General features: G+C 52.3%; 9 protein-coding genes across 9 annotated transcripts; 4 read left to right on the top strand and 5 right to left on the bottom strand.

Annotated features, from left to right (window-relative positions):
• Nucleotides 1-157: 157 nt before the first annotated feature.
• On the bottom strand, nucleotides 158-551 carry COCMIDRAFT_21647 (uncharacterized protein; the record flags this gene model as incomplete). Its single annotated transcript, XM_007684328.1, has 2 exons — nucleotides 158-417; nucleotides 455-551. 2 exons carry the CDS (start codon nucleotides 549-551, stop codon nucleotides 158-160), a joined length of 357 nt encoding a protein of 118 aa, XP_007682518.1.
• Nucleotides 552-1877: 1326 nt separating this feature from the next.
• COCMIDRAFT_21646 (uncharacterized protein) lies at nucleotides 1878-3054 on the top strand (the record flags this gene model as incomplete). The annotated part of the gene is made up of 2 exons (XM_007684327.1): nucleotides 1878-2868; nucleotides 2927-3054. The coding sequence occupies 2 exons, from the start codon at nucleotides 1878-1880 to the stop codon at nucleotides 3052-3054; spliced, it is 1119 nt and encodes a 372-aa protein (XP_007682517.1).
• A 2966-nt stretch (nucleotides 3055-6020) lies between these two features.
• Nucleotides 6021-6686, bottom strand: COCMIDRAFT_31821 (uncharacterized protein; the record flags this gene model as incomplete). Its single annotated transcript, XM_007684359.1, has 3 exons — nucleotides 6021-6212; nucleotides 6292-6498; nucleotides 6552-6686. 3 exons carry the CDS (start codon nucleotides 6684-6686, stop codon nucleotides 6021-6023), a joined length of 534 nt encoding a protein of 177 aa, XP_007682549.1.
• A 520-nt stretch (nucleotides 6687-7206) lies between these two features.
• On the top strand, nucleotides 7207-8178 carry COCMIDRAFT_80808 (uncharacterized protein; the record flags this gene model as incomplete). The annotated part of the gene is made up of 2 exons (XM_007684406.1): nucleotides 7207-7702; nucleotides 7754-8178. 2 exons carry the CDS (start codon nucleotides 7207-7209, stop codon nucleotides 8176-8178), a joined length of 921 nt encoding a protein of 306 aa, XP_007682596.1.
• A 2063-nt stretch (nucleotides 8179-10241) lies between these two features.
• Nucleotides 10242-11723, bottom strand: COCMIDRAFT_31819 (uncharacterized protein; the record flags this gene model as incomplete). The annotated part of the gene is made up of 2 exons (XM_007684358.1): nucleotides 10242-11000; nucleotides 11058-11723. The coding sequence occupies 2 exons, from the start codon at nucleotides 11721-11723 to the stop codon at nucleotides 10242-10244; spliced, it is 1425 nt and encodes a 474-aa protein (XP_007682548.1).
• A 234-nt stretch (nucleotides 11724-11957) lies between these two features.
• COCMIDRAFT_80762 (uncharacterized protein) lies at nucleotides 11958-13197 on the top strand (the record flags this gene model as incomplete). Its single annotated transcript, XM_007684405.1, has 3 exons — nucleotides 11958-11996; nucleotides 12050-12154; nucleotides 12211-13197. 3 exons carry the CDS (start codon nucleotides 11958-11960, stop codon nucleotides 13195-13197), a joined length of 1131 nt encoding a protein of 376 aa, XP_007682595.1.
• A 523-nt stretch (nucleotides 13198-13720) lies between these two features.
• Nucleotides 13721-14691, bottom strand: COCMIDRAFT_21641 (uncharacterized protein; the record flags this gene model as incomplete). The annotated part of the gene is made up of 2 exons (XM_007684326.1): nucleotides 13721-14497; nucleotides 14563-14691. The coding sequence occupies 2 exons, from the start codon at nucleotides 14689-14691 to the stop codon at nucleotides 13721-13723; spliced, it is 906 nt and encodes a 301-aa protein (XP_007682516.1).
• A 1074-nt stretch (nucleotides 14692-15765) lies between these two features.
• On the bottom strand, nucleotides 15766-16846 carry COCMIDRAFT_80470 (uncharacterized protein; the record flags this gene model as incomplete). The annotated part of the gene is made up of 3 exons (XM_007684404.1): nucleotides 15766-16025; nucleotides 16076-16665; nucleotides 16788-16846. The coding sequence occupies 3 exons, from the start codon at nucleotides 16844-16846 to the stop codon at nucleotides 15766-15768; spliced, it is 909 nt and encodes a 302-aa protein (XP_007682594.1).
• Nucleotides 16847-17671: 825 nt separating this feature from the next.
• Nucleotides 17672-20749, top strand: COCMIDRAFT_80656 (uncharacterized protein; the record flags this gene model as incomplete). The annotated part of the gene is made up of 5 exons (XM_007684403.1): nucleotides 17672-17720; nucleotides 17932-18173; nucleotides 18229-20064; nucleotides 20112-20561; nucleotides 20615-20749. 5 exons carry the CDS (start codon nucleotides 17672-17674, stop codon nucleotides 20747-20749), a joined length of 2712 nt encoding a protein of 903 aa, XP_007682593.1.
• Between the last annotated feature and the right edge of the window lie 1830 nt (nucleotides 20750-22579).

Below are 22579 nucleotides of genomic sequence, written 5' to 3'. Positions count from 1 at the left end.
ATTGCTTAGGTGTGCGCACAGGCGCATATGCCTCAGGGGACTAATTTCACCAGAGGCGCTTTTTTTCTCTCCTTGACGCCGCCGTGCACAACGGAGAGTCAGGAGGGGGGCGGAATCCGCGCTAGGACCAGGTGGACGACGGTGGGAGAGTTCGAGTTTACGCAACGTCGTGGAGATGGGCTGTGGCGGTCCGACTCCGCGACGCGAAAGCAGCGTGCCCGGCCAGTGTCCGGCGCGATGCACCTCCAAAAGGGCAAGTGTGTGAAGCCGCTTTTTCGGTCCCTCTTGCTGGCGCGGGCCTTGATCCTAGACGACCGTTGTTGTGCAGCGACGCTTCTTGAGTCGTCGATGCTTTCGCGCTCAGAGTGGGAGAAAAAGCACAGCGACCACTACTACCACCACTACCACAGGGGCATACTACACGACACACACCAGCATGCACACCAGCACCCACCAGGATGATGACAGCGACGCCCCATTACCATGGCCGTGCCGCCCACACCCACACCCACACCCACACCCACACGCACGCCCACGCCCACGCCCAGCATGGCTGCGGAGCCCTCGCACTGTCCGCTCCGCACATATGGCTAGCCGTGGTGCCCAAATGGGAAGCATGCAATTGTGAGCATGCGTGCTAGGCTGCTTCAATGCGCGTCGTTGGCCCTAGTGGTGGTGGAGGCGCGCCAAAACAAAAGCCAAAAAGCCCTCCCGCGCCTGCCGCCCGCTGATTCGCGGCGCGCTGGCTGGCAGAGAGCTTATTGCTAGCCTTGTTGGCCGGACAGGCGTAGCACGAGTGGTGGACTCGAGGGCCTGGTGGGCTTGGTGGGCTGCTGGTCGCCGACGGGGGCGCAGGCTTGCCGGCCATGGTTCAGACGACGAACGGAAGGCAATAGCCATGGTGCGGTGCTAAGCCAACGGCACACACCGGGCTGTTGAGGCTACAGTGCCAGATGGCGCGGATGCAACGCAGCCCGTGGGCACGTCGCTGAACGACGGCTCTCGCAGCTCCACCTGCGTAAGTAGGTAAAAGCAGCGGTGGGCGCGCGCAGGGCTAGCGTCGACTGCTGCCCCCCTGTCGGCGCAGACGTAGCAGCGTCCGGGGTGATGAGCCAGCGTGCCAGCTCCTCTCTTGCCTGCCTGCCTGCTTGGCCCCTAGCCTATGATGGTCCTGCTGTGAACCCAAAGACGTAAACCCTCCACGCACACGAATTTATCAATGAGGGCTCCCCGACTGCTTGCCCGCTGATCAACAGCCTCTTCACCTTCTGCGCACTGCCCAACCCTGACTTTGGCCCTGCCCCAACCCCCGTCTATACTGCTTTCATCCTCGCTGCCCTCTTATCCTTACTTGTTCGTCGCTGGCTTGCTTTTCCTGGCGAATTAACGTTACCGAACTTTTCCCACGGCGACACGCAACACGCAACCCACCCCACACCCTCCGCCCCTGCACCCGCTGGGCATTCTCCTCCCTCCGAGCACGGGTCCTCGACGTGAAACGCCCGAGCGTCTGCCACTCGGTCGCTGGTGTCCGCTTCGCCCTACACCTAATCTCGCTGGCTCTTTGTCACGGGTCCTGCTTAGTACAGGTCAACTGATCGACATACCAAAGCGATCATCATTACTTCTCTCGGAATACCACTGCACGGGAGTCCCCAGTGTCAGAGAGAATTCAAAAGGTCGCAGATCCCATCGTTGACTGCCTGTGATCGACTATCTCCACGTTTTTGACCCTCGACTACCTTGTTTCACCTTTTGGATCTACGAGTCGAGTCTTGACCGTCGCACTCAGCTTCATTCTCTTGTAACCACCTCCCCCTCCTCCCCCTACTGGACCCTTTACCATCCCTTCGCAACCGCTATCCAAAATCTCCGCAATGGCAATGGCAGTCGACAATCGCCAGCAACCCCAGCTCAACGGCATGGGCTACGACCACATGCGCTACCCACAACAACCACACTTCACCAACCCATGGGTCTCGGCCAGTACCTCACAGCAGCAACTCTACCAGACAACCGTGGCACCCAATGTCGACGCACAACGCCCCACAAGCATCGCCATTCCCTACCACGGCATGCCCGTTACAGCCCCTCCCATGGCACAAGGTATTACTCTCCCGGGTGGCAACTTCGCAACACCAAACTTACTTGATGCCTCTGAAGATCTCATGTCACGCGGATACCCAACTGGCTATGCTACATCCGCCTCTCCTCAAAATCAGACCTATGCTCCTACTTCGGCTCCATACTCCCAGGTGGAATACGCAAACACAGAACGGAGCCCATATGCATTCCAACAGGATGCCTCTCGTCGCTCTTCACACCCGTTAGTCCCCTCAGTAGCATTCTACGAATCCGTCGAGTCCCAGCGACAGCGCCAAAGTTCACTTGTTGACTTTAGCAGAATGAACAGCCAGCAGCCACGCAACAGCTTTAGCGATGCTCTCGATGCCAGCCGCGGCATGGTGTCCCTGAGCCAGTCTGACATTACCCCAAGGAATATCTATGGTACTCAGGGAACCAGCCGCAGCTCCACAGAATCCTACGGATTTCCTTCGACACACTCCGCCCACTCTTCCATCTCATCTGCCAGCTATGGTCCCAACGGATACTACGGTGGCGAAGGCTCAGTCACCGACTACAGCTCCGCTTCCGAGTCTGTTGACCTAGGCAGCTCGCGCACCCTTCCCCGTCCCAACGCACTCCTCGGCGCAAATATGCCCCCTGCACCTGCCTCCATGATGAGCCAGTTCAGCTCAAAGGTCTCATCCAGCTCGCAAAAGAAGCACAAGTGCAAGATTTGCGACAAGCGCTTCACTCGACCAAGCTCCCTCCAAACACACATGTACAGCCATACTGGAGAGAAGCGTAAGTTTTTATCACCGACTGTCTTTTTTTGGGGATTTTCTCGTTAACAGTATTATAGCATTTGCTTGCGAAGTAGAGGGTTGCGGACGCCACTTCTCCGTTGTTTCCAACTTGAGGAGACACCGAAAAGTACACAAGAACGACGGCAGCATCGACCACCCATCACCAGACAGCGTCGACCACTAAAGGACTTTTAGGTCCACGTCGTTTGTGTTCACGCTTGTTTACCTGTATCATCATCGGCCTTGTCGCTCGTCTAGCACGCCTGACATTTGAGATACCATTGTTGCGCATTTGTCGGCCAAGATGTTAGAGCGAACTGCATCTAGTTTGGATGTTTCTTCCACCTATCGCCGCACATTACTTGGCTTTTACGGAGATACCACCTGGCCCTATTGCCTACGAAGGAGGACCATCACGGCGTTTTCTGGCGTTTCCATCTGCAAGCCATTCACGAGTATCTGTTTGTTATCTTTATTTCCTTTCGGGTTGGAGCGATTTCCTCAACACTGTAATATTACGCGCATCGATCGCCTGGGCTAGGACACTGTTTTTCCTTATCGCCTGCACATATTCGCCTAATTCCCAGCTGTGCTCGACAAGGCCTCCGGTCCACTGTCGTCACGAAGCACATGCTGTCATCATTCGCTTATACCCTTTAATATTTTTTAGACTCTCTTTTAGCAGCCACCCGGCCGATGCAGCATTGCAGCGGATGGTTTGCAGAATGACGTTTGTACATTAGTAGTAGCGCGCTTAGGTGCCACATAGCGACTGGCAGTAGCCAGGGTAACCATCAACACGACACTGAGTCGAGTTCAAGCAGCGCAAGAAAATGACGCATTTTCCCGTATAATGGAGGGGAATGCGGCAGAATCAAAAAGACCCTTGTTTAATTCACAATTGCGCCCTTCCTATTTCGACGTGTTTTCCTTTATCCTCTGTTCCGCCTGCCAGCACTGTGACGACACTGCAACTATGTGGTATGGTACCATGGATCCGTGAGCTTTCGTCATACGGGCGCACCCGGTTTCAGTTGGACCAAAACGTCAAAAGCCATTGCTCTACCCTTTTTGCAATGCCATCATTTGGCGTTCGGTGAGCGGTGGGCTTACGACCGGGGAGATGCTTGGCACTCGTCATGCAGCATCATATCCCTGCTAGCCGCTGCTGGACCCTGAAATTTGGCCCGCCTCCACTGGCCTCCCGTCTGTCAGCGAGTGGGATACTTGCCGATGCACCTTGTGCCGGAGGGCTGCTGTGCCGATGCCATCCTCCATCCATTGACACGCCCCCTCATTCCTGGATTGCCCCTGCTCAGCGCCTTGATGTTGCGTACGAGGCTGCGCAAAACACGACAATTCACCCTCCACAACTCAACTGCAAACGTGCAAAGGGCCGGTGTGCATGTGTGTGCTGACAACATCGGACTTTCTCTCTCTTCTTGTCTCAGGCACCGTGTCGACTGCGGGTCTTGATGGCCTCTACACACGGGCTCCCAACCACGGTCCTCACTCTCGTGGTGAGTGGGTCACACGTTGAAGTCCGGTCCGAAAGGAGCCTGAGATGAGATCGTAACGTGCCTGACTGTATCCCATCCCTTTACCCGTTCCTTCGAGGCAAGATCGCCGGGAGGACGCGACGCCTGACAGCGTGTCGAAACACAGGGCTGACGGTTATGTCCATACGCATTGTTGCGGAAACATGACGACCCAAATTCTCTCGAGCTTTGATGGATTCCTGCTAGAGTGCCTGTCTCCGCTGCTACTAAACTGGGTCAGCGGAGAGGAGAAAGCAATTTGCTTTGCAGTAACGCCGGCAAACGTCCCGTAAGGGAGGTTACCCACAGACACCTTTTCCATGCGTTTCCCTCTTGCCACCCACACCGGCCCCTCTACTTATCTCGGCCCTTGAAATGCTGTGCGCCAAATAAGACGAAGTCTTCACTCCTACGGTAGCCATCATGCATGTCATGAAGCGGTATTGGCATCGTTCCCTTGCCTTATTGGCAGCACACACACACACACACACACACACACACACACACCATCTACCACTTGCCCTGCCGACTAACAACCGATAGTGAGGATGTATGCATGCGATCAAGACAGGCAGTTGACTGTCCCAGCTGAGTGCCAGTTCTGTGGTTATGTGAAAGGTAGAGTACTGTATTCGAGACGACAATATCCAGGTATGCGATTATTTTTAGCCTGTATACATATTGTTTTAGGTATTTCTAAATGCACCAACGTCTCAACTTAACCAGGCATGATTGAGTGTTTAATATACTCACAATGCCAGCCCCCTGCCTCGAGTGTTGTTGCACTTTGCGGAAAACAATTAGATGAAAAAACCTGCCAGTAACTGCACCATTGTTCCTGTGGCTGTCTTGCTATGCGGAACAAGAACCCGTGCGACTTCAGCATATCACCACAGGGTATTGTGTGAGAGTTTAAAGATACATACATGTATTGCGACAACACTTGTGTTCAGTAGTGGCAAAAAGTGTTCAGAAATTGATTTCTAACTCGGCTAGCCATTTACTCACAAGAGAAGTGCAGCCTGCAACAAGAAACCCACACAGGGTCCATTATGCTAACCTTTGCGGAAAATGTCTTCCGCTTTCGCAGACACGAAGTTCCCAGTAACGAGAGCGGAGCGACATCGCTTGCATGCCAGCTGCCAAGCCGTCCTTCTTCATGGCCAATCCTTTGAACCACTCCAAGAAAGCCACTCTACCAGTTCAAGCATCAATTTAATCTCCACTGCTACTGTGTGCCGCTCAGTTCGCACGGATATGCTATCATCCAACAGTGGTGCTCAATCTCACGGAAAAGTGGACCTCATATCGAGATTAAATCAACCCCGCAATCCCATATCTGATCTAATATGGTTTCAGGATTCCGCACAGCTGTCAAAAAGTCTCCACTGCTTAAACACGCGCAGCTTCGGGTTTCTAACCGATGCTCTTCCACCTTCCTGATTTGTTGATAGCTCAGGTAATTTCAGCTTTCACGGACCCATAGGCCGCGCAATCATCCGCGCTACGAGCGGATTACTTGCATTCATGATAGCTTTGTCAGCCTCGTGATGTCTGGGTCGTGTGTACCACCGTACCGTTTGGACAATGACAAAGATGCTGGTCCACACGCTCACTCCCTGCCGTAGGAAATCTTTTGTCGCTTGGTCTTGTTGTTGTGTTCATCGTCGTCTTCAGCCGCCTTCTTCTTCTTATTGTCTCCTGGCTTCGCACCGTTTGTGGGTTGGCTCGACTCGCGCGTAGGGAAAGATGAGGTTGGCGCAGGAGCGTGCGATGGGGTTGCTGAACCTGGTGTCGACGATTCCTGGATAGCAGCGTCAGCATACGTTATCCGTCCTCTATTACATACGCTGCGAGAAGGTCTGGTATTCTCCTTCACATACCCTCAAGAAGCTGGTCGAACTCCGGCTGAATATCCTGTCCACATCATTGATTGGGGCCTTTCGCCTTGTCGCAGTTCCTGCTCCGCCCGTGGTCGTCGTAGTCGCTGCGCCCTTGATGTAGTTGTCGAAGCCTTTTATAATGTTGCCGGCGCTCGTCTCTTCTAGGTACTGGGTTTCGACTCGTAGAATGTTGTCTTCGAGTTGTAGCTATCACGAGAGATTAGCACACGCATCTTTTATGCACTGCATCTCATACTAACCAGATTGTTATCGATCAAACGCTTCTTGTTCAGCGACTCGCGGAGGTCACGTCGCAGCCTCTCATAGTAGGGTGTGCCGCGCGAATTGTCTGTGCTTCCATTGTTTGCGCTTCCCGGGGGCGCATTTTCCGTCATTTTTTAATGTCGTAGATTGTAGTGTACGGTCCCGGGCGCCTCTACCAGCTCTTATCGTAATGAATGTCGCGTGTACCAGATCTGCAGTTTGGAAGTTCTACGGTCGCGGTTTCTCTCTGGTGAACGCGGAGGCTAGCGTCACTGAGCTTGGGCCTCTTTGAGGAAACGCAACTTCTAGATCACAACGGGAGACGGCATCGCGCCACGCCTCCTACTCTCCTCCGAATACCCGTTACCAACGTCGCCCGTACGCCCCTTCACTGCGTTCGCTTCCACTAGCCGCGCCTATATCCGGACGCGACCTTGTTGCCCCGCGCCGATCCCAACACACATCCGTCATAACATCAGCCTGATCGCCATCCGCAAGCGCAAGCGCGACAACATCTCGAGTTGTCGTACGAAGAACAGGAGGACTCGACTTTGATTGCGACTCGCCAACGGGTATCGATCCTCTAGCGAAGTCATCTGCGGTTTTGCGCCTATTCCCGGCTTCGCTTCAATAAATCGTAACACCTTCGTCATGGCAATGGATGCGAAAGAGATTGAGCTTCGCGGAAAGGCAATCGGCAAAGCCGTCTCAGAAGGCGAACCCAGCACTTCTATTCTGAAGTTGCTAAACGACCTCAAGACTGGTGTCCATGCCACTGAGGACCTCTTGCGCTCAACAAGGATTGGTGTCACCATCAACCGTCTTCGTACACACAAGGATCCCGCTGTGCAAAAATTGGCAACGGAGCTGGTAGCAAAGTGGAGGGATGAGGTCAAGAAGAAGCAGCCGCCCAAGAAGGACGGCCCAGCCAAAGTAGCTACAAGCAATGGTTCGACATCTTCACCCGCTCCTCCACCATCGGGCACTGCCTCTCCAGCGCCCAGCCAATCCAAGAAGAAGCATGACGTGCCTTCTGATAAGCGCAACCACAAAACAGACAAGGTCAAGTACCAAGTCACTGGAAACGAGGCTCGCGACAACTGCGTGAGGTTGATGTATGACGGTTTAGCTTTTATGAGCGAAGCAAGTAAGTAGAGGTCTTTGTTTGACTCTGGGCTTTTACTAATCCATACCCAAGTGCCCGATGAAATCCTCAATATTGCCAAGCACGTCGAAGCCGCAGCCTATAGCAACGCTGGTAGCGTGAACGATGCCTACAAGGGAAAGATGCGCTCGCTTTTCCAGAACCTCAAAAACAAGTCAAATCCCCAACTCCGCAAACGAGTTCTCACCGGAGAAATAACTGCCAAGAGGTTCGTCGTCATGACGCATGACGAAATGAAGTCGGACGCGCGACGAGCCGAGGACGAGAAGCTTGAGAAGGAGAACATGAACCAGGCCATGGTCGCCCAGGTCGAGAAGGCCATATCAAAGGAGTTCCAGTGTGGAAAATGCAAGCAGAAGAAGGTCAGCTACAGCCAGGCACAAACCAGGTCTGCTGACGAACCTATGACAACTTTTTGCGAGTGCATGAACTGCGGTAACAGGTGGAAGTTCTCTTAAGGGATGCATTACGGCTGAGTGAACACGTTGTGGGCGACGTGTGTGTGGTGTGTACGAGTATGTATGGTTGCCCTTTTTCCCAAAATCGTAGTAGCGGGCGTTTCTACAAAGGGCCAGTTCACAGAGATGCCGTAAGGTAATGGCGAGGCCGCTGCGGGTTCTCGGTTTCTCTGTCCGACATGTCCTGCAAAGTGCAACCAACATGTTTTACCTATTATTACTTTTCTTCCGACATCTCTGGTTGGCATTGATTCGTAAAAAATCGTGCATCCAATCTACAATATTTGAATCGCTCACTTCTCAACGGGGTCCTATAGTCCCTTGCTTTTGCAATCAACCTTTTCGAGCATTGGATTTTGTGCTTATTTGCAAAGCGATTGCTGATTGAATTTGTGTTACCTTCTGCTAGCGGAAGTTTCCTATCTGTCTAGATTGTACGTAGATTGTCGTCACATAGCAAATCATTGGCACATGATAGATTGCTGGGATGTTTCTCTTAAGATTCTCTCTGTTTGACTGACTACCTTCGGTAGATGTCGCCGCCATCTGACCTTCGAACAATCAACCGAGGCAAGCAAACAGTTCGTCAATTGACATTTATAACACTGAGTCCTCTCTGCATCTCTCCCTCACACCATCGATATATACCCACTCTATATATCATATTTTTCTAGCTTACCTGTACACTGCTATGGAACCAAGTCATCACACTCCTTTACACGACCGCCCTTTACCCATCTTCTCCAAATATATCACACGCCAGCCCCACAGAAATTTACGACGTATATCAAATGCCAGTCTACGTCTTAGTACCTCGCGCTTGAAGTCGTCTTGAGCAAACTCAAGCCGCCGAGAGAAAAGATGAAGAGAGGAACTAAGTCCTCCAATCATATTCAACATCGGCGTAGGATCTCGTGTCGGGACGCCCCTAGCCCACAATCGATGACTGCATGTCAAATATATCATTTGTTCTCCGGGAAGGGCTGCATGACGATGAAATCGATCTCAAAGTCTGGGGAAGAGAAAAGAAGACTGTCGAAAAGGAGTTAGATGACCGGGGGGGAGGGGTGGGCCTGATGGAAATCTTCGATGAGACGGCGCAGCCGATTACTCTAAGAGGGCATCTGGTCGGTCTTGGGTATTGGGACACTATAGTAGCATGGTGATCTTACATTTCACTTACGACGTTGCATGGTTTTCTGCTATCACTTTGGGAGGAGACCCACCTTCTCTGGAATTCTTGATCAAAAGCCTGACGCAGGAAGATATTGTGGCGTTCATGTTTAGTAGGCACATGCTATCTCTGGGAAGAGGGCCGTCGACAATATATCAAGATATATTAAACTCCCTTTTTTTCGTATCATGGCAACAATGGGGACGATACTCTCGAAATTCTATGACTAGAGCCAAATTCCTGTTTTCAATCATAATTATTCGAATTCCTGCATGCTTGATGATATCGATTGCAACTTTCTGCCATGCCCGCTATGTGTGTTGTTCGTGACGGAGGATCCCAAGCAAATGACTGCAAAATCTGCTGAAATCGTCTAGCACTCACAGAATATGTATATTTTGTCATCATCGTAGAGCTCCCCGGTAGTTGCTCAGGAATGTACATGGTCATCGGGAAATTTTGATAATGCATCATTAGGTAAGTAGCAATGACTGAAACTTTACATTTGACGTTTTACTACTAATTCTGTGACGGAGCTGACATGTTTGCCCGCAATTCCTGATAGTGTTTGTGCTAGTGGGGCAACTACAATAACTCAAACTCATTATCATTGCTTTTGTTAGACACCACCCGTGCTCTTCTAGGCGTGCTGGTTTTGTGGATATGGCGTCTGTAATCACTCTGGATCCAAGCCTTCGATGAAACATGGGAGTACATCTGTGAGATAGGTAACAGCCAATGCAAACGTATGAACATCAATTGGCTTGTTTAAAAAAGAAGTAAGGTACCATATGTACAACCCGCCCCTGACCTCACTAAGTCTCAAATCTAAGCAAAACGAGAAGATTTTATATTCATTTCGTCTTAACTCGATCAATCTAACAAAACACTACCTGTCGACCTCACCAAATACCAGATCCATAGTACCGATGATAGCAACTGCATCGGCAAGCAGATGGCCTCTTGATATCTGGTCCATGCAGGCCAAGTGTGCGAATCCGGGTGCCCTGATCTTGCACCTGTATGGCCTCTCGCTACCGTCTGAGACGAGGAAGACACCCATTTCTCCCTTGGGTGCCTCAATGGCAGAGTAGGTCTCGCCAGGTGGAACGGTGTAACCCTTGCTGAAGAGCAAGAAGTGGTGAATGAGAGCCTCCATGTTCTCCTTCATGGCGGCACGTGGTGGGGGAGCGATCTTGTAATCCTCAACCTTGACAGGGCCAGCAGGCATCTGGTTCAAGCATTGGTGGATAATACGAAGAGATTGACGGAACTCCTCCATACGGCAGAGGTACCGGTCGTAGCAGTCACCGTTGACACCGACTGGGACATCAAACTCCACCTGGTCATAGGCGTCGTATGGCTGAGACTTTCGGACGTCCCATGGGACACCAGATCCACGAAGCATGACACCGGTGAAGGAGTAGTTGATGGCATCGGCAGCTGAGACGACACCGACACCCTTGGTACGACCGATCCAGATACGGTTGTCCGTTAACATCTCTTCAGTCTCATCAATACGGTCACCAAATTGGGTGGCCCATTGGTAGATGTCATCAAGCAGACCGAGAGGAATATCCTGCGAAACGCCACCGGGGCGAATGTAGGCTGCGTGGAGACGTGCACCCGAGACACGCTCATAGAATTCCTACCATTGTCAGCATATGGACACAATATGACAAGGTTGAACTCAGCATTGACCTACCATGAGTTTCTCACGCTCCTCGAAACCCCACAGGAAAGGCGTCAGTGCACCAACGTCCATGGCGTGGGACAAGACGGACATGAGATGGTTCAGAATGCGCGTGATTTCACCAAACATAGTCCGGATATACTTGGCACGAATGGGAATGTCAATGTTGAGCAGTTTCTCGACAGCCAGCGAGTAACATTGCTCGTTGGTCATCATAGAGACATAGTCGAGACGGTCAAAATAGGGCAGAGCCTGGAGGTACGTCCGGTACTCGATCAGCTTCTCTGTGCCTCTGTGGAGCAGACCAACGTGCGGGTCAGCGCGCACAATCTCCTCGCCATTCAGCTCGAGGATCAAGCGCAACACACCATGGGCAGCGGGATGCTGAGGTCCAAAGTTGACAGTGTAATGACGGATCTTCCTGGTGTCTACGTGATCGTCCTCCTCGGCGCGGGTCTCCTGGGTCTCAGCAGGGGCAACGCCCGCAAAGCTGGAATCGGTGGCAACCAAGCGCGTACGCTGGCTCTCGTCGACCTGGGCATATTGGCGGGGCAGTGAGGTAGACAGGCACCGCGCAATGGGTCGTGAAGGGAATGCGGATCGGACGTGGGAACGGGAGGCGTTCAGGCACGCCCGCTTCGCCGCGGGGCCGGCCAGACGCGCAAAAGAGACGGGCATGGTGATTCTGTCTCTCTCTCTACCGCGATTGTGGAGCCTCAATGGGCATGTAGAGTGGAGAGCGAGGTCGTGGCGTTGGAGGGGAGCTTTCCTCACATCGATGATGCTTCCAGATTGGACCCGCCGCTATTGGCTGTCCGGGCCTTGGCGTGGCCGCCGCTTGCTCGAACTTTTTGTGAAGATGCAACTTGCTACCCACCAAAAACACCGAATCTTGAAAGCAACGCCGCAACAATGTCGAAACCAAGCGCGCAAGAGCTCATGAAGCGTAAGGTATGTATGCGACTCGGAATATTCAAGAAGGTTTATTCTAATGGCATGTACAGACGCTTCAAGTCGGCCCCGAAACTGTCATGAACCAGCAGTCTACCGACTTTCCAGGACACTGGCCGGGAGAGAACCATGAGTGGGATTTGGATTACTTCAAAGAGGTATGTGCAGCGCATTTCCTGTCATTTTGCGTCGCAATTCAACTCACATTTTCTAGAACTTCAACGTCACCTTCCATAGTCATAGTCCCTTCGACACACAATTCTCTCTTACTGGCATTGATACCTCGGTAGCCAACGCCTTTCGCCGCATACTACTATCTGAGATCCCCACGCTTGCCATAGAAGATGTCTTCATCTACCAAAATACGTCCATTATCCAAGACGAGGTACTTGCTCATCGCCTAGGTCTGGTGCCCTTGTGCGGCGACCGCGAGGGCCTGCGTGCGATGAAGTGGTACTCCAAGCCCACTGAAGAAGACCCTGAATCAGGCACACCAACTGACTGGAATACTGTGGTACTGAGACTAGATGTAGAATGCAAATGGCAAGAAGGTGGTCTGCAGAGAGCGGTCGCAGGCGAAACCGATCCCGACAAACTATACATAGGCCACAACGTCTACGCCAAAGATATTGAGTTCAAACCCATAGGCCGCCAAGCAGAACTTTTCTCGTCCGAACAAGGGAAAGAAATACGCTCCACCAACCCAGACATCCTGATTGCGAAAATGAGGCCGGGCCAGAGCATAAACCTCAGCATGCATGCCATCAAGGGTATTGGACAGGACCACGCCAAATTCTCCCCTGTAGCAACAGCTTCCTATCGCCTGATGCCTACAATCGATATTACCAAGCCTATTGTCGGACCTGACGCCAAAAAGTTTGCGCGATGCTTCCCTCGCGGAGTCATTCGCCTTGACACAGTTACTGAGACCGATGTCAAACAACACCCGGAGCTTGAGGGCAAGGAAGGCGAGGCCAAGGCTGTAGTGGCAAACGCTATGAACGACACAGTCAGCAGGGAATGCCTGCGACACCCAGAGTTCAAAGACAAGGTCAGGCTTGGACGGATACGGGATCACTTTATCTTCCGGGTAGAGAGCACGGGCCAATGGGAGAGCGACGAGCTATTCTTGGAAAGTATCAAGTTGCTTAAGATCAAGTGCCAAAGGATCAAGCGCGGACTCGAGGAAATGAACAAATAGACGCGACGAGGCAAATCATGCATTTCCAAAGGCGTTCCAAGGGCATTCAATGGTGGCGGGATTCTTTTCTTTCTTCTTACTTTTTCCATCTCGAAAAAAAAGTTTACGATATCACGGAGTAACTCTCTCTCTCGGCTGGACGACATCCATGCTACGGAGCACACGAGCACCATGTTTTGCATAGATTACTATTGGTTGTATCATACGTTCAACTCGTGCAATCTTTCAAATTTCTTCCTCATACAATCCTCCCAGAATACAAGCTCATGCGTCGGTCATTTACTAGAACAGTGAAAACAGTAAAAACAAAAGCCAGTAGACCAGTAATGGCGGAAAATGGAGAAAACGAACATACAAGATGGTATATAAACAAAAACAAACGAAAAGGCCTACCAAATTGGGGTATACGCTCTTCATCTCCTGCAGCGCTTTGCTGAACATGTCAATAAAAGAAACAGAAAGCGAGCTGTACTGAGCATATCCCCGCAGCATCACTGGATCTCGTCTCGTTGTCTGGCGGCTACTAGAGCTCTGCCAGCGCTTCGTCACACAGCTTGCGTATGCTTTCTGGGTCGAACCTTGGACTCCAAGCCATTTGTTTTCTCTTCCTTCGAACTTCCTCTTTTAGGTGTTGCGGCAGATCGCTAGTTCGAGGAAATTTGCACTGTGACTTTGTCGGTGAAGCCGAAGGATTCGGGAATGTGAATTTGGAATCGTGGATGCCAGTACTCTGTTTCAGTGTGAGCACACTGGTGAGATGACCTTGCAGCATACCAACAAATGTTGATGTGCCGGGTGGGAATTGGACTTTCGCTCTAGGCTCGGGTCGTGTCGGATGCGTTGATAGAGGCGAGAGCATGCTCGAGTTGTCAATACGGCTCGACCGAGGGTTGGAAGTAATCTCGAGGAACGTAGGTGTATTGGTTCGGGGCGGCGAAGGAAAGGAAAACCCCTTGAGCTCAAAATAGACATCTTCTTCTAGGTCGAAGGGGTCGGACATTATGCTTGATGATGAAGTGCGACACGAAGTGCTCAAGTTGGATGATCTTGTCTTTAAACGGTCAAGCCACACGTGCTCTTCCGGGAACGTGGCGGACTCTGGCGTTGAGGGGAGCTCATCGTCCAAAGTCGGGGTTGAGCAAGTGGATGATGGCAATGCCAGGGAGGCAATGGCAGCACGATAATACTCTTCCGCAGCAACAAGCTCATGGTGACGGTTCTTTATTATAGCCTCCCTCGCTAGAGTGTCGTGTGATAGCGCAGTGTAAAAGTTAAGATATGCCAAGTGAACCGGGTGCATCTGTCAATTGTTAGCCCATTCTTGTTGTGATTGAGAGGGAAGGCGCAATGTGTATGTTTACTTACGCTGCTATCCACCTCGCCTAGCAACCGCTCCCCAGACTTTGCGCATCGCGTGTAGTGCCGACTGAGGTACATATCCTTGAGCGCCTGCATCTTCTGCTTCATTTGGAAGTTGTTCGCTTGGCGCACCATTTTTCTCCAATGTGTTTTTTTTAGATTTTTTTTAGCAGTGGTTGTTGGTTGTAGAAGAGGACTCCAGGTCGATGTGGGGAAAGTCGTGGTAAGAGGAGGAGCGGTCGCCGGGATCAGCCCGAGCAGGGGAGGTAAGGAGAGGAACAACAAGTGGAAAGAAGCACAGCTTATGAGTAAAGTGAAGCCGGCTTCGAGGGGGCTGCGGACTTGGTCGAGCCAACGCGGAGAACAACCAGATGAGACAAGGTATTAATCAAACCACCCTATAAAACGAGCAGGAGACGACCGAATGCGTGTTATAACGCTCCTTCTTGTGGGCGGTTGCTATCTCAACGCTTCAGGGTACATGCCTGCTGTCCGAGGAGGATGACAAAAATGGGGCCGCTACCAGAGCATCCTGGAGAACTGTACTCTACGAACCGCAACAAAAGCAGACGGGAACATCTATATAATGCCATGATATGTAACGGTTTCCTGGCCTTGCGCCGGCCCCACTGTTCATGTCACTTGAACAGATGTTGGAAAGGTGCGAGGAGCGGTTGTTTCCAATGATGCAGTCATGTTTCAGCAACCATCTACTTACCTTATCCAGCCTTGAGCTTACCGCACCGGGCCAGGTACCCCACTAGTCTGCCCTGTTCACGCGAGAAAAAGCCTCCGCAACACCCCTCCCCTTCGCCTCGACGAACGCTTTTTCGTTCGCCAAGTGGCCGCAAAAACCGAGACTGGACATGCCAAGTTTAGACATCGCCTAACTAAGACGTTTTACACAGTCGTATGTTTCTGATTCTGGCCGAGGTCGTGTGTTGCGACACATGACTCTTGTTTGCAGCAAGTCTGCGACCATACTGATCAACATAAGTACTTATCCAGAGGACCCGCATTCATATATCATAGTTGGCGTAATAAGCTAGTCGGCACTCACACATGACACAGGTCGGCACAGGGTGAATGCGATAAAGTTTCCGTCAACTTGCTGACACACAAGAGTTGTGGGTAGAGATTTATTCTATACAGCCCAGGGGGAGGTGGAACCATAGTCTCGGGATATCAAGTCCCATGCTACTCCAACGTTTAACCCTCCGAAGCGGCCGCACCAGTAATGATCTCGACAAGTTCGCCAGTAATGACGGCCTGACGTGTTCGGTTGTACAGAATCTGAAACTTGTTAATCATCTCGCCAGCGTTCTTGGAGGCGTTGTCCATGGCGTTTTGACGCGCCGACTGCTCGCAAGCGTGGCCCTCGGCCAGTGCCCAGTAGAGCGAGTTGGCAAGAGCGTACTCGCGGAGGTTGGGGAGAACCTCGTCCTCAATCTCGAAAGCGGAGAAGTTGGCTGCATACAAGGTCAGAGTACGGTCTCTTGTTATGCAACACTTGACATACCGGACTGAGCAATAGCCTCCTCAGAGTAAGCTTCCTGGATGATGGGCTCGTAGCTCGAGGCGTTGATGAACTTGTTGTAGACAATCTTGACGGAGGCGTAGTCGGTGGGCAGCAGAGAAATCTGGTCGGCAATGCACAAAGAGTCGGCAAAGGTAGGCACGTCCTTTCCGGCACCAGCGAAAGAAAGAACCATGTTCTTTCCGTTGGAACGACCCAACTGAGCCTTGCACTTCTCACCAATGACGGCCAAATCCGCATCCGGGGCCTCGGCGAGCATTCTCCTGACCTTTCTCGACATTCCAGAGTGAATACCACCGCAGAGACCCTTGTCTGAGCTGCAGACGATGATGAGGTTCTTCTTGCCCTCACTCTCAATTGGCTTGGTCTCTGCATTCTCGAAAACCTCATTAGAGGTCTGACCGTACTTGCGGGACTCAAACATGGCCTTTTGGGCGCGGGTAAGCTTGGTGGAGGCGACGACCTTCATGGTCTTGGTGATCTTCTCGATGTTGCGGATCGACTTGAGACGGCCCTCAATTTCACGAAGGGTGGCATAGCCGGCGGCATTGGTGGCGGTAAGGGCGGCGGGCCTAGATAGAAAAGTTCCAGTCAGCAATGGATGCAATTGGCGATGCAATTGGCGGTGCAATTGATCCGACAATGGGGGGGTTGCGAGGTGCGAGAAAAGCTGCGAACTCGGACGGGAGCGTACCGGGCGACGGCGGCGGCCATGCCGGCCTTCAGAGCCGGGCGCGCAGCTCGTGACAGCATCATGGCTACGAATTGAGATGAGTGGAGATGGCGACAGCCGTGTGGTGGTGCTCTTCACTGCTGTCTTTGCTGAACGGAAGCTGTGTCGGGCAATCGGGACGCTGAATTGCTTTGCGCGCTAAGACGCCAAGTGTCACGTGATACCATCTACTCCAGAAGACCTGCTTCACGAGCTGTACTCGACTGTTTCACACTGAGAAGCATTCAAATACAGTCAACTGTGCATTCTGCACTACTGCTCTTCTTACACACAGGAGAACAGGACTAAACTCGGCATTGTGGCGCGACACAATTAGCTGGACTTAGCCAGGAACGATTCAACAAACAGGTGGCAAGCATCACCCAAGTCTCATGAGGTGAGTAAATTTCCCAGAAAAAACTTCAGTTGTTTTCCGGCTGTCGTCTGTCGGTCTTGTAGTCGGTATGTAATGCGTTGGCCGATCAGCTCATGACGTCGGGCAATTTGTTGCGAAGAGTTGCTGACCCAGATTTGGTGAAGGCCGAACGACCGTGCGTTGGTGGACTTAGTAGTGAGCACAAGTGGTGGCTCCCTGGGGCTGCGCTTCACTTAAACTCAGCATTCCTCTTTTTCCGTTCATCTGTCACCCACGTCCTGCTACCATTCATCTCACCTCCGCCACCATCGCTTCAATCGTACTGCAAGTCTGCCGCTGTAAGGCACGCGTCCTTCCGCTATTCCTACCCTTGTACAGGGCCGCCTCCACTGCTTCCGCACGGTCGACTCGGTCTGCGCCAAACTTTGCTGCAGTCCCACGATCTGTTTTCTATCGCCGGCAAGTCAAGCACGCGCTGATTGTGGACAACATGTCATCTTCCGGCGACGATACTCCTCTTGTGCGAGGGAACGATCAAGGTGGGTTTGTCTACGATAGTACTTTTTGCACACGCGCTACGGCTATCTCATTCTCACGCGCCGATCGCCCTTGTTGAATTCCACTCTTTTCACCACCCAACCTCACCACTTTCACTCCACCCCCTCCATCGTGTTCGTGACACCCTCGTCTGACGCATTTTTTTCACGTTTTAATAAAAGGCTGGCGAAGGCTAACATCTTTGTCTTACAGTAAAGTCATCAGAGCGCATCACCGACGAGGAAGACAAGAGGATGAACGTGGAAGCGCCTTCCAATGGCCACGTCGAACCCGGCATCTCTATTCGTATGGGACCCATCGATGATAGCAAGATGGATGTCGATGCGCCGGAGACGAATGGCAACGCCAACGGAAAGCGCAAGGCGCGCACGAGCGTAGCGAACGGCAAATCGTACAAGGACGCAAGCAATTCGGAGGACGATGACAAGCCTCTGGTACGTCTCTTTGTGCGGAGTGCACGTACATTTTGTTAAGCTAACTATCCAGCAGAGCAAGCGGCGGCGGACATCACAGCAGGCGAAGCCAGTCAAGGACGATTCCGATTCGGAACTCAGCGACGTGCCTCTCAAGGCTAGGGTACTTCCGAAGGCGAGCGCGGAGCAGATTGGAGAGTCAGCAGACTCTGACGTGCCTCTAGCCACGAAGCTCACTAAGAAAAAAGAGTCGATTGAAAAGGCTGCTGCAAAGGAGGCAAAGGCCATACGCAACAAGGAAAAGGCACCCCCAAAGCGCAAGCAAAAAGCGGAGAGCGATAGCGAGGATGACGTCCCGCTTGCAAAGAAAAAGGCTCCAGCAAAGAAGGCGAATGGTGTCAAGAAAGAGGAGTCTGACTCGGATGCGCCACTCGCCAAGAAGTCCACTTCAAAGACTACCAAGGCAAAGGCTGCCGCCGCGGCACCAGCGAAGGGCAAAGGCAAGGTGAAGAAGGAGACTGAGGAGGATCAGGAGGCTGAAGACGACGAGGATGAGTATCGCTGGTGGGAAGACCCAGGCAAGAGTGACGGCACCAGAAAGTGGGAAACTCTCGAACACTCTGGCGTTGTCTTTCCTCCCGAGTACGAGCCACTGCCCAAGCATGTCAAACTGGTCTACGATGGCGTGCCTGTCACTCTACATAAGGATGCCGAAGAGGTGGCTACTTTCTACGGAAGTATGCTTAACTCGACGCACAACGTAGAAAACCCAACCTTCAACAAGAACTTCTTTGAGGACTTCACTGCCATCCTAGACAAGACCGGACATGGCAAAGACAAGAGTGGAAACACTGTCAAGATCAAGAAGTTTGAGAAGTGCGACTTTAAGCCCATCTTTGAGTGGTTCGATTCTGAGCGCGCGAAAAAGAAGGCTCTCTCGGCGGCAGAGAAGAAGGCGCTCAAGGCTGAGAGGGAGGCTGCGGAGGCCCCGTACATGTACTGCATGTGGGATGGTCGTAAGCAAAAGGTCGGCAACTTCCGCGTCGAACCGCCGGGCCTGTTCCGTGGTCGTGGTGAGCATCCCAAGACTGGTCGTGTCAAGAAGCGTGTCATGCCCGAACAAATCACCATCAACATTGGCGAGAAGGCTAAGGTTCCTGAGCCGCCTGCGGGTCATCGCTGGAAGGAGGTCAAACATGACCACGAAGGTACATGGCTTGCCATGTGGCAAGAAAACATCAATGGTGCCTACAAGTATGTCATGCTTGCCGCCAACTCGGATATCAAGGGTCAAAGTGACTTCAAGAAGTTTGAAAAGGCGCGAGAGCTCAAGAAGCACATTGATCGTATCCGCAAAGATTACCGCAAGGACCTGAATTCCAAGATGATGGCCGATCGGCAACGTGCTACTGCCATTTACCTTATCGATCAGTTCGCTCTTCGTGCTGGTAACGAAAAGGGAGAGGACGAGGCGGATACAGTAGGCTGCTGCTCGCTCAAGTTTCAGCACATCACTCTGAGGCCTCCGGAGACGGTCATTTTCGACTTTCTGGGTAAGGACAGTATTCGGTTCTACGACGAAGTCAAGGTGGATCCGCAGGTCTTCAAGAATTTGAAACTGTTCAAGAAGGAGCCCAAGACGACTGGTGATGACATTTTTGATCGCTTGACGACTTCGGCGCTCAACAAGCATCTGACCAGCTACATGCCTGGTCTCACTGCCAAGGTCTTCCGTACCTATAATGCATCTTACACCATGGCTAGGCTGCTGAAGGAGATGAAGCCTACTGGTAGTATCCAGGAGAAGGTGAAGGCTTATAACGATGCGAACCGTGAAGTTGCTATTCTTTGTAACCACAAGCGTACCGTTGCTGCCAACCACGCCAACTCTATTGAGAAGATGACGGAGAAGGTTAGTTTGTTTTGTGATGTTTGTGAAGGCCATGCTGACAGGGGTAGATTAATGGACTTCGGTATCAAGTGTGGAGAACCAAGATGATGATGATTGACGTTGACCCGAAGATCAAGAAGAAGAAGGGAGCCGAGTTCTTCGAACGGCCTGAGGATCTCGACATGGAGTGGGTCAAGGCGCACCAGGATGCCGAGGTTGAGGAGTTGCGCCAAAAGATCATCAAGAAGTTTGAAAAGGACAACGAAAAGCTCAAGGCCGAGGGCGAGAAGGAGATGAAGCCCAAGGAGCTTGAGGAGCGTCTTGAAAAGGCCGATGAGCTTGCGGCAAAATACAAGAAGGAGAACAAGACGGGCAAGGTCGAGGCCGAGGGCAAGGGCCCGACGATTGAGAAGCTAGAGGGCAACATTGACAAGCTCCATCAGCGCATTGAGAACATGAAGATCCAGATGGAAGACAAGGAGGGCAACAAGGAAGTTGCCCTGGGCACGTCGAAGATTGTAAGTGGCCCGGCTGCATGGGCATCTAGGAAGAGATTGCTAACAGGGGGCAGAACTACATTGACCCACGTCTCACTGTGGTGTTTTCCAAGAAGTTCGATGTGCCGATTGAGCGCTTCTTCTCCAAGACGTTGCGTGAAAAGTTTGACTGGGCCATCAAATCCGTCGACGAGAACTGGGAGTTTTAAGGAAACATGCAGAGGCGTTTTGATTCGTCCATGTGCATTTTTGGTTGGTTGGTTGGTTGGTTGGGGGAGGGCAGCATGGGGGGTTATATACTTACATATAGCATGATGGGTCGGTGGGACAAGGGTGAAAGTGAGAAGGAAGGGTAAAAACAAAAAGCATGGCATCTCTGTCCTGTGCAGGTCGAGTATGCAGGCGGGCGACAAGGTTCAGCGGGCATGGTTTGCGAGTTTATTTCTCATATGATTTAGGCGACTAGTTATTTGCATGGCTACGAACAGGAAATATTGACAGCAGCTATTAGCGTGTATATGCTTGAGCAGAGATGATGTGCTTGTGTATGAAAGGCGTGCATTATGCAAGTGCGGGTCGATCATAACGGGCTGCAGCTTCCGTGCATGAACAGCCGTTCTTGCTGTCGATACCGACGATGCTGCCCAGGCATGAAACCGTGGCATAGGGCAAGTACTCACTTGGAGGGTGTGTGCTGGAGCAAGTGAATCGATTCCAGGGCATGGCGCTTTTTTTTCTTTTTGCAGACTGATTCGATGTACATGCTTACATATATATGTCCATACTATACACATGTACACGTAAGTAGCTGTATGCTTTATGTGCAAACTAGCCGAGGGGCTTGGAGATGGCGTCACCAGCCGTTGGCGGTGGCTCTCAATGCATGGGGGCATGCAATCTGCCACAGTGACTGGTACCTGGGCGGGCCAGAGTCATGGAGGGCTGGATTGGGATGAAGAGGCGCCGTCATAGTGGCCCGCCAAGAGCGGCCGTGGGTTGTGGCGGGCGTGGGCGGGCGTGGGCGGGTGTGTGCTTGTTGATTGTCTCTTCACAGTGCGTGCATGCGTGCAGGTTCCGCGGAGGCAGCTGGTGTTGACCATGCAAGCACGTTCCGACGTTGAACTGTAGGCACGCGCCCCAGACGCCGGAGAAAAAGGCGAAGAGATGCATAACATAGCGGCTCCACAGTGATTTGCTTTTTGGCAGCCCTGGCCTGCCTGGTGCGAACTACCGCTTGCCCAGCCTAACGTCTAAGTAGAGAAGGTGGCCATTGCAAGGCTGCTGGGTGCTGGGTGCTGGGTGCTGCCAGTACGTTTCCCTTGCAAGGCCTGGCCTGGCCTGGTCTGGCAGAAGCCCAACGACTCCAGCTTTCACCAACCGAACTTGCCCCTGAGACGCCTCCCCACTTTGGGCTGTCATGAGACCCAAGGCTTGGTTGCTAGACATATGGTTCAGCACTACGGGAGCGCGCCGGCACGCCCTTCACCGCCCGCCTGACTGCTGTTCATCTCCCGCCGCAACCGCCTCTGCTTGCACGCTCCCACCCTCGACGACCAAGGGCAAACGTCATGCTGTCAAGGCGCCGCGATGTGACGTGACGTACCGAGCAGTACTCGTGAGCCATTCCCGCAGCCCCAGCCAATACAGGTGCCGTTGCAAAACCCGCAGCATCGAGGAACCATGGCAAGCCTAATATCGGGCGGCTGATGGGGCCGGTACCAATCGTTCGCCTGTGTCTCCTGTATGGGTATGTGTATGTATATGTGTGTATATGTGTGTGTTGCGTGCTTGCTTGGGGTCGGCAACCAGTGCCCGACCACGGCGTGAGATCGGGGGAAGGGAGGGAGCAGGCGGGGAGAGAACCATGTCCCAGTTTTTCGATACGAAGAGCCTCCTGGACGGCTTCTGGTACCAAGAGAAATGCTGCTCCCCATTGTCGGCCTGACTGCCTCGTGCTGCAGGTCAATGAGTCGGCTAGATTGGGCCAGGGTTATATGACATCGTCGTGCCGCGGTACCCTACACTTTTGAGCCTCTGTC

Source organism: Bipolaris oryzae (genome assembly GCF_000523455.1).
Source record: "Bipolaris oryzae ATCC 44560 unplaced genomic scaffold scaffold_2, whole genome shotgun sequence".
In the NCBI taxonomy this organism is placed as follows: Eukaryota; Fungi; Ascomycota; class Dothideomycetes; order Pleosporales; family Pleosporaceae; genus Bipolaris; species Bipolaris oryzae.
This window is presented reverse-complemented; position numbering and strand designations above follow the sequence as displayed.